Source organism: Neophocaena asiaeorientalis, unplaced genomic scaffold (assembly GCF_003031525.2).
Source record: "Neophocaena asiaeorientalis asiaeorientalis breed wild unplaced genomic scaffold, Neophocaena_asiaeorientalis_V1.1 scaffold132, whole genome shotgun sequence".
NCBI lineage: Eukaryota > Metazoa > Chordata > Mammalia > Artiodactyla > Phocoenidae > Neophocaena > Neophocaena asiaeorientalis.
The window spans coordinates 1,412,534-1,423,167 of record NW_020173393.1 but is presented as its reverse complement, the minus strand read 5'-3'; the positions used below and the strand labels follow the sequence as shown (position 1 = coordinate 1,423,167).

The window sequence follows — 10,634 nt, the reverse complement described above, 5'->3', positions numbered from 1 at the left end:
ACCCCCAGTCACAGAGAGGCAGTTGGGGCAGAACCTCAGGCCCCTTGGGTTGGAAAGATTGTGAACTTGGTGAGGTCAGTCCAGGGCTATTTGTGTCTCCGGCGCTCAGCTTGGGGTACCACTGCCATAGTGAGCAATCAGGGCAGCACTAGTCGTTAGAGTTGTTAAAATACTGAACTACTTCCAGAAAGGTTTAAATAGCCATGACTCTGAGTCCCCCAAGTCCTTCCCTGCTGCCTCAGCCTCTCCCTCAAGCACACCCCCAACTTTAACACGATCGAGTCACTAAGGGGTTCAAGCCTGGCTCAGCAGAGGCTCCATGGTCCTACTCCAGATTATTTATGATCAGGGTCCTTTCTGATTGATTATCTGAGCTGCACTGGTTGTTAAATATTTTTAATATTACTCCTGGAAATACGGATGGGTCTGGCTTCAGAAGCCACTGAGGGAAGGGGTGTCAAGGTCTTGGGGGTGATACCAGACCTGGAACAGGATCAGAAGGAACCCACATGATCCGGCCCCTAGTACCTCTCTGACTGCATCTCCTCCAGTCCTGTCACTCACTCACCCCAACTATGCAGGTGTTGAACGTCCCAAGCCTGTTCCCACCTCAGGGTCTTTGCACTTGCTGTTTCTTGCACTTGGATCATTCACCCCCTCACTTCCTTTAGATCCCTACTCACTATTGATTCCTTCAGAGAGGCCTTCCTAGATCACCTTATTTAAAACAGCTTCTACTCTTGCCTTGCTTTATTTCCTCCTGTTTTGTCTAACACGTTTTTGTTTATATGTTTCTCTCTGGCCACGCCGTGTGGCTTGCGGGATCTTAGTTCCCCGATCAGGGATCAAACCCGTGCCCCCTGCAGTGGAAGCTTGGAGTCCTAACCAGTGGACTGCCAGGGAATTCCCTAACACATATTTTTGAATACCTACTATGTGCCAGGCACCCAGGGTCCAGCACTGAATAGAACAAAGTCCAGACTCGTGAAGATTGCTCGTGAGATAGGTGTGGGTTTGAGTCCCAGCCTCACCACTGACTCCCTATATGACCCTGGGTAGGTCCCTTATCCTCTTAGAGTCTCATCACCTGCACAATGGGGGGAGGGGTAAGAAAACCACCTCCCAAGGTGACCGTGAGGATGTAAAGAGAAATGCGAGTGGGATAAAGCACTTTGTAAACGGAGAGGTGGGAGTGTGTGCGTGTGGCTTATTCCAGTCTTCACTTAGATCAGGGGCTCTTTCCACCCTGGATGCTGGGCCACCGCCCCACTCCTCATGTATTCCCTCTCTATACCTTTCCATCTACCATTCTCTATCCTTGGGAAGCCCTCCTCCACTCAGCCAACCCACCTCCTGCTTGTTCTTCAGGGTCTGGCTCGCAGGCTGGGTAACATCTCCAGCTTGGCTCAGACTTTCTGTGTGATCTTGGACAACCACTGGCCCTCTGGGCGCCTCTGTAGTATGGGAAGGGGCTGGGGAGGCTAAGCCCCTCCCTCCATGGATCCTAGGATTCGGTTGTTCTGAGATAACTCACCTTGGATGTTGAGCAGAGAGAAATGAGGGCTGCTGGGAGCTTCAGGCACCAGGCGGAAGTAGAAGCGGTGCCCGCTCTGGGGCTCGTCTCTGTCTACCACACTGATGGTCTGGATGAGCTGAAGGGTGAGGAGGGGGCAGGGGGCTGAGGTGAGGCCAAGCCCACTCTGGGCTTGAGTAGAGGGTGTCCTGGCCAGTCCTGACACCGACCCCCAGTCCCCAACCCTTCAGTGCTACCTGGCCTGGCTCGGCATCCTCACACACGTCTGCCTCGTAGGGTGTGGCCAGCTCTGGGGGATTGTCGTTCACATCCAGGATTCGGATCCTTAGGGATGCCCGGGATAGCTGGGCATGATTGTCTGTAACAAGAGCACAGCCGTAGGGTGGCAGGCATCAAGTGTGAGATTTAGACCCCCCCCCCCCCCCATCTACTGCTAGGACAAGAGTAGGCAGTGAGGTCACACTGAGAGATCTGTGGGTTGATCAAGCTCATATTAGGACCAGGACCAAGGATGTCTGGCTAACTGGGTCATCACCACCACCACCATTGCTATCATCATCACCACCATTAGACCACCACTGTAACCATCACCATTACTGTCACTATTGCCACCACCACCACGGCCATTAGCACTGGTACCACTGGCATCATCGCCACAACCTCCATCACCATCACCAACACCGTCACCGTCTCCACCGTTACTACCTTCACCATCACCATCACCATCACCAGTACCACTACTACCATTAAACCATCACCACCATTAGCATTATTATTGCCACCTCTACCAACATAACTATCAGTACCACCATCACCATCCTCACCACTATCACCGTCACCAATGCCATCACCACTCCTTTGTTGCCGTCACCATTAGAATTATCGCTGCCGCCACCACCACTGCATTGACTAATACCACCTTCCTCATCTCTACCATCATCACAAACACTAAGGCCATCACTCTCACCACCCTTACCACCACCATCACCCCCCTGTGGCCACCATCATCACCAATCATTCACTATCTCCACCACAACTTCCATTACCGGCCCCACCAATACTACCATGACCCCCGCCATCATCACCCACATCACTATCACATCACCACCCCCCATTCCCACCTCCAACAACACTACAATCAACATTGCCACCTCCATTCCATCACCGTGGAGTGCACAGATTTCTCCTGGAGTATCCATATCCATTATTTCAGGTATCCTTGCAGAAATCCTACGGTTTGGTACAATTTCTATCCCCATATTGCATAAGGGAAACTAAAAAACATGCTAAAGTTTAAAGAATTGGTCAGCTGACAACTAAAGCTGTCTCTGCTCTTTTAAGACCTGATCATGAGAGGGCAAGACAAGTCCACTGGAGGTGGGTCTTTGCCAAGGTCCTCAGCAAAGCCACAAAGTCCCCACTCCTCCAACTGCAATGTCTTTGAGGTCAAGGCCTCTGTTGTATTAATCCCTGGGTCCCCAGCATTGTGGGATGTGGCATAGAGCTGGTTCTAATAGATTTGTTGAATGAATGAATGAAGCCTGGAAACATTTAGACAGAAAGAGTCTTGAATTTCAGGCATGGCTCTGTCTCTGACACAGTGTTTGACCTTGGGTAAAACTTTTCCCGCTCTGGTATCAGTTTCCACACCTGGAAAATGAACAGCGCATAGAGATTAAGAGCAAGGACTTAGGAGCCAAGTGGTTCCAATCTCAACTCTGTCACTTAGTAGCTGTGTGATCCATGCCAGGTCACTTGAGCTCTCTGTGCCTCAGTTTTCTTACCTACAAAATGGGGCTACTAGTAGCAGGTTGGTTAAGAGGACAAACTGAGTTAATAGGTGCAAAGCACTTAAAACTGTGTACATAGCACATAAGTGTTACATAAGGATTTGTTAAATCAACAGATATCCTTGAATGACATTCAGTGACTCTAGGCTGTTGGGATACCTCATCCGAGAAGCACCCTGAATGCTGGCCCCTTATAGCCCCCCACCCAGACCCCTGAGTGTTCATTGGTGCCCTGTCCTTGGCTATCTTAGCCATGAGTTCATTACTGACATGTTCTACCCGCCAGTGAAATCAAGGACATCCCTGGGAGAGGAAACTACCCGCTTCCAAGCAGTGACCTGATGGCTGGGTCTCTGACCCGGCTGACAGGGAGCTATTTTGGGGGCAGCCTGGAAGCTTCCAGGCAGCCAGGAATGCCATGAGTTTTGGGGGCAAGTCAGGGCTGGGCGGCTGCTTCCTTCTCTGGACTCAGGGCCCCACTGGATGCCGACTGCAGCTTCTCCTGTGTTGATAAAAAGAGAAATGGAGATTGGGAGGCAGGTGCAGCCACCTCCTGCAGGGGAGACTGGGAGGCAGGTGCAGCCACCTCCTGCAGGGGTCAGGGAAAGGAAGCGGGGGGAGGGGCCAGTCCTTAATTAACTCAGCCCCCGACTCCCCTCTGGAGCTCCCCTTAGGCAGGGGCGCCTTATCTTCTCAGCTCACCCAGATCTGCTGCTTCTGCGATTAGTGGGGGATTTTCTGGGGGTGGGAGATGGGAGTCGTGACTGGGAATGTCGGGTGAGCTGTTATTTTTAAGAGTGTTTTGCCAGAGAACTTAAACAGCCAGCGGGGGGTGCTTAGGAGGGGAGGTTGAGGTCCACTGTCAGGATCAGGCACCTCTCTCCCCACTGAGGCAGAAGGAGGGTAGGGGGTGGTCAGGGCCCCCTCCCCTGCAGCGGGTGGGGGGTGCGGGGCTGGAGGGAGAGACAGGGTCCTATGGGGCCATGCAGAAGGGGGACCTCAGAGTAGGATAAGATCCTCAGTGGGCAGACACTCTGCTGGAGGGTTGGGTCCACTGCTGGTGAGAACCCCATTATCGTAGCATTCCTCTGGGTTCTGCTGGGCCTCTCCTACCTCTTTTTTCCCCCCAGCTTTATTGAGATGTAATTGATATATAACACTGTGTAAGTTTAAGGTGTAAAATAAATGTAGATATTGCAATGTTTGTCACAATAAGATTAGTTAGAACATCCTTACCTTACCGTCTTGTTGTTGTCCTATCTCCTCCTTTCAAATGTCATGGATCACCTCTTGGGAAGGCCCTGAATCCTTTTTGGCATGAGGATTTGTTAGATCTGAGAGGTAGGGCAGCCGAGAGGTGTGCCTCTACGTCGCCAAAGTTGCCACCTACAGAGCTTATCCCAGAGACCCCTGAATTGGGGGCTGGTCTGGACCCCCCAGAGCTTGTGGTCCAGCCCTAAGTCAGCATCCCGTGCCCTTGACATCGTGGCAGTCTTCAGCTTGGCTATTAGGATCACCTGGGAAGCCTTTAAAATGTTCTAAGCCCAAGGCTTGGTCATTGATGTGTTTTGTTTTGTTTTTTTGGCGGTTCGCGGGCCTCTGACTGTTGTGGCCCCTCCCGTTGCGGAGCACAGGCTCCGGACGCGCAGGGAACCCGTGTCCCCCGCATCGGCAGGCGGACTCTCAACCACGGCGCCACCAGGGAAGCCTGTTGACGGTTTGTTTAACAGCTCCAGGTGAATCTAATATGTATCAATAGCAAGTGTTGCAAACTACTGCCTAGGGGTGACTGGCAGGTGCTGGGGGAGGTCCAACCGGGCATCTCGCCTCTGATTGGCTTCCTCCAAACCCCTCCCGATCACAGTTAGCATCATTTGTAATAATTGATAATAATGCATAATTTTTACGAACTTCAATGTTTCTACTATAAAACAAGAAATCCATCAATTAATTAACATTCCTCTTTGTGCAGGATTTTCCAGTTTATAACAAACTTTCTTATCTATGACATCATTGGATCCTCAAAACAACCCATAAAGGAGGTCTTGTTAAAACCATTTTTTTTTTAATTTAATTTTTGGCCATGCCACACAGCTTGCAGGATCTTAGTTCCCCGACCAGGGATCGAACCCAGGCCCCGGCAGTGAAAGCACAGAGTCCTAACCACTGGACTGCCAGGGAATTCCCTAAACCCATTTTGTAGATGGAGAAACTGAGGCCCAGAAAGGGGCAAGACTTTGTCTAAAGCCACAGGCAAGTCAGTGGCAGAACTGAGGCTGGGTCCTAGGTCTCCCGACTCTTAAGTCCAGTGCGTGGTCTAGATGCCGTGCCAGTGGGCCCTCCTGCTGCCTGAATATTTGTCCATCCAGACGCAGCTACTGCTCAGACCGAGGCCCAGTCTGACCTCACCCAATGCCCAGTGGCAGGTGCTGTGTCCAGGGGCTGGATCCCCCATGGGTCCCACGCCCCTCCCTTGGCATTTCAGTTCAGCTGACTGACATGCAAATTAGTTTAATTATTTCTTCTTCTAAAATAAATTATATTTTGCAGTTGCTGCAGTATGTTGTGTCAGGCAAAATTACATTCAATATTTTTAAACTAATTGATGCAGCCTTGAGGAAGGCTGATTGACAACCCAGAGCTGAGCAGGCCCGCAGTCTTAACCGATTCCTAAATTAAACGTGCTTCCGCCCGGTGCTTCCTCTCTGAGCTGGCTCACCGTTAACCCGGGGAGGTGGCAGGTATAGCCCCAGGGCCGAGGGGCAGAGGAGGGTGGGCAATTCCTTGGGTGCCTTGGGAAGAGAGCAGGCTTGGGTGGGAGAGCTGCTGTGCTGTGTGGGCAGGCCCCTTAACCTTCTTTGGGCCTCAGCATCCCTTACGTATAACAGACGGGGGATTGAACCAGGCAATTTGAGACTGAGACTTCTGGTTTTTGCTGACTATTACAGTTTGAGCGCCTCCTTTGTACCAAGAACACAACATTGAACAAGACCAACATGGCCTCTTGGTCTAGCGGCAGGGACAGATATCACTCTAGACTGTGATAAAAGTAGAGGGAAAAAAGTCCAGGACCGTGAGAGTATGAGGCAGGGGTGCCTACCCTGGTGGGGTGCAGGGATATTTGCCCTGGCGTAGGTGACCTTTAGGCTGAGATCCAACTAGGAGGTAATCAGATGAAGGGGATGGGAAGGAAAGTGTGCCCCAGGCAGTAGGAACAGCATGTGCAAAGGTCCTGGGGTGGGAGAGGAGGCTGTAGATAGTAAGATTCTGGATTCCTTCTAAGGAAGACCCCCACCCCCTAGCAGTTCCTAACCTGGGTGTCTGGACCAAACTGGACTTGGAGGGCTAGAGGCCAGTAGGAAGTGTAGGGAGGATGGGGCCTGGCCTGGTGACCCTGTTAGGGAACTCCTAGGGATATGCTCCTGCCAGGACACCAGCAAACACATATCGAGCACCTGCCACGGGCCAGGGTCTGTGCTGCTCATTTCATCCTGTCCACCGTCGTGGGAGGTAGGGATTTGAATTATTGCCGTTTTGCTCACGAGGAAACTGGCTCAGAGAGGCTAAAGAACTTGCCCGAAGTCTCACAGGGAACCATCAATGGAACCTGGGTCTGGGTCCAAAAGGGGAGTTTTAACCATCAAATGGTACTGCCTTTCTGATCATCTTCAGCTGCCAGAATCCGACTTGCCTCAAGGCCCCAAACAAATGTCTCTGCCTGCTCCAGGAAGCTTTCTTTGACTGCCCTAGTCCTGGGAAATCAGACTATAAGCCCAAGACCTACATGCCCGTAAGGCCCTTGTGATCTTCCTCCTTGGCCTCGTCCCTCGCCTGGCTCTCCCCTTCCCTCTGCTCCAGGTTTCCTCCTTTCCCTCCTTCAGATCTTTGCCCAGATGTCTTCCCAGAGAGACCTCCCCTGATGACCTTATTTAAATTTGTTCCTTGTCATCCCACCAGCTACCCACTTCCCTGCTCTACTTTTCTCCACAGCACTTATCCAACACCCGCTATTTTTTTACTCACTTAACTTGCCCATCATCTATCTCCCTCACCAGAAAGTAAGCAGAATTTTGGTCTCTTGTGTTTGCTGCTGTATCCAAAGCCCCTCTGTGTATGGCACACAGTAGGTACTTAATAAAGATTTAGCGAATGAATGGATTTCACTGTCTGTGGCACCCCTGACTAGGCTGGGATGCTGTGGAGGTGACGACAGGGAGAGACTGAGACCTCTGGATGGACTAATTCTGTGAGGGTTCCACGCTCCCCCCGCCCAGATCCCACCATCTAGGGAGCAGTCAAGCTGTGTGACCCTCTTCCTGCCTCTCTCTCTGGACCAAGCTTTTCTCATTTGTAAAACAAATGGAGCTGGACTCTGAAGTTCTCCTTGGCTGTCACAGAGAAAGAGAGAAGTGGGGTCACAAGAGCAGGAGTGGGAAGGGGAGTGAGAAGTGGGGAGAGGGGGGAGGAAGGGGGACAGAGAGGTGGGGGGCAGCTGGAAGGTAACACCTTGCAGTGGTGCAAGGGTGGGAGGCCCAGAGCCTGGACCCTCTTCTCCACCGTCCCCTCAGCGCCTCCCTCCTCTCGAGGGAATTAAATTGCATCCAAACACCAGGCTCTGATTAGCGCTGGCCAGCTGGGCAGGAAGATTTATCATCCCAATTACGAGCTGGCCAAGACAGGCAGGACGGCGAGGGGGGCTGGGTGAGCAGGTGGGAGTGCGCCCGGGGGAGGGGGGTGTCAGGGCTGCCAGAGGCGGTCGCCTCGCACTCCCTGCCCCGTGCCCACTCACCTCCATTGGGAGCATGAGGTTAGGGTGCCCTTCTCTGTTTCTTTGATTATCTGTTTGGCGTCCAAGTGGAGATTGGAGGTTTGACCTTACTGGGGTGGGGATGTTTGGTCCTCCGTAGGGTGCTGGAGGACTTCTGGGTAAAACAGGGGCCCTGGCATTGGGGGGGTGGGGTGGGAGAAAGTTTTCCTCCCTAGGGCTAGGCTGGTCCTGATACTCTGGGCTGTCTTATGAGACTCCATGGACATCACAAAAATCTTTGTTCCTGGTGGCATCTGTTAAGTACATAGGTGGCACAGGATCCCGGGAGTTACCCAATCCAAGAGGAACCCAGGCGTCATTTACACACTTCTGGTGACGGGGAGCTCACTGCCTTATGAAGCAACCCCTTCCATGCAGGGCTGTGCCAGGCCTCTTCCCCAGATGGCACCACAGTCAGCCTCCCTGGCACTTCCTCCTGCCCGTCCCCACCCTGCCCTGTACCCTCAGCACATGTCCAAGCCCGAGTCTTCCAGACAGCCTCCCATCTGTTGCCTGCTCCAGGCTGCCCCCATCCCGTCCACCCTCCCCCACCAACCCGAGTGAACGCTGAGGACTGCACATCTGACCATCTTCCTCTTCTGCTCTAAAACCTGCACTGGCTCCCTGTCGTCTCCAGGAGATGTCCGGCTGCTCACAGGACATCCGAGGTCCTTCCTGTAGAGGCCCAGCGAGCTTCTGCACGCTCACCTCACCCCACCTACTCCAGCCATTCTCTGGCTCCAGCCTCTGGCCACGCCCAGTCTCTCCATTCTCAGAATGGACAGGGGTCTTTCTGCCGGCCTAGCCTCCAGGCCTGAGCATGTGGGGCTCTTTCTGCTGGGAGCTCCCAAACCCCCTTTCCTTAGCCTTTGAGACCCAACTCAAATGTCCCCTCCTCTGGGAAAGTCTCTTGCCTTCTCCTGTAGGGAGGCAAGTCCCCGGCTACACCTCCTGAATGCCCACCGCCCCCTTCCTTGCCCTCTGCGTTGCCACCGACAGTGGATGTGTCTCTCTCTGCCCACCTGTGAACTCCTGAGGTCAGTGGCCAAGACTTTTTATCACCAGATCCCAGTGCCCAGAGCAGGTGGGTGACAAGAGGCCCTCAGCAGACACTTTATATAAAGCATTCAGCACAATATCTGGTATATTGTGAGCTTCAAATAAATAGAAGCCACTGTTATTAATAGTTAACAATAGTTATTATCCTTATAGCTATCCAATACGGTACCATTTAATAGATGAGAAAACTAAGGCAAGAAGAGGGGAAACGACTGCCCAAACTCACAGCCGGGAGCCATGCCACTAGAACCAGTTTTTCTCCATCATGTCGCCCTGCCTTCCTAACTGGGTGGGCAAGCCCATTTATCTATCCATTCAGGAAATGTTTATACACACCTTCTAAGTGCCAGGCCTGGTGTGAATGCTACAGATACACATGTGACCCTGCCCTCATGGAAGGTATCGTTTCCTGGGGAAGAGAGATTAACAAAGCACACACACAAATGCACATATAAATCATAAAGTGTGCTTTGCGGTATAAGGAAAAAATCAGGGGGCTGTAAAACCGTGACTTGGCCTGGGGTGACCCAGATGGGGAAGCTCTAGCTAATCTGCTTAACTCTTTGCTGTCCGGGGCGGCTAGAGACCACCCCTCCAGACCAGCTTAGGGCCTGGAAGAGGGGGCCGCCCGGCTGCAGCCCCCTGGCACCGCCCACTCCAGCACTGGCTTTCCAAGTCTCCCCCTCCACCCCGCCATCTCTTTGAAGACTGTCCCTTTACAACTGCCCTTTCCACTGAAGGATTCAGACACAAATTGTACTTTAAATTCAATAACGGTCATTAATATTTCATGATTACAAAACGTTAAAGATAATGTCAGTGGAAGGAGCGTCTGCATGGGCAGAATGGATGACTCAGAAGTTTGGGGAGGGGGGAGCGGGCATACTAAGTGGTTCGGGAGTCTTTGAGGTAATCCGGTGTGACAGGTGGCGGCTCCCGGCTGAGTGCTGCATCCCCCCGAGGTGCCGGCTGTGTATAAATATTTTCCCTCTGCTTCTTGTCACCTCATGTTTGTTACACCCAGAGCAGGCGGGGCACCATGACCCCACCACCATCCCCCGTTTCTGAGGAAGCCAAAGGGATGCTTCAGCAGGAAGACACGGGTGTTGCACTTGGGGGCCCGGCTGGCTGCTGGGAGCCCTGGCCCCGCATGGACTCGCTCTGTGACTCCGGGCCATCGCTGTTCCTTCCTGAGCCTCTATTTCCTTGGCTGTAAAGTGGGGATAATAATTTGTCCTTGTCTCACAGAGATGGCAAGAAGCCGGAGTGGGTGGATTATGTGCAACACTCCCGGCTTTGTGCCTGGTACCAAAGACATATGACTTGAGGGGCATCTGGGTGACAGCGGGCTGTGCAGTCTGACAGGCTTGCGCTGGGAATTTGGACAAATGACTTCACCTCTCTTAGTTTCCTCGTCCACGCACTGGGGATAACGGCAGAATCA

General features: G+C 52.5%; 1 protein-coding gene across 1 annotated transcript in view; it reads right to left on the bottom strand.

Annotated features, from left to right (window-relative positions):
* The window catches only part of CDH22 (cadherin 22), a 59,899-nt gene that overhangs the window by 7,351 nt on the left and 41,914 nt on the right, over positions 1-10,634 (bottom strand). Inside the window, exons 8-9 of the mRNA XM_024746800.1 lie at positions 1,771-1,892; positions 1,535-1,652 (exon numbers count right to left, since the gene is read on the bottom strand). Coding sequence (XP_024602568.1) covers positions 1,535-1,652; positions 1,771-1,892 — 240 coding nt within the window. The remainder of the gene's footprint in view (positions 1-1,534; positions 1,653-1,770; positions 1,893-10,634) is intronic.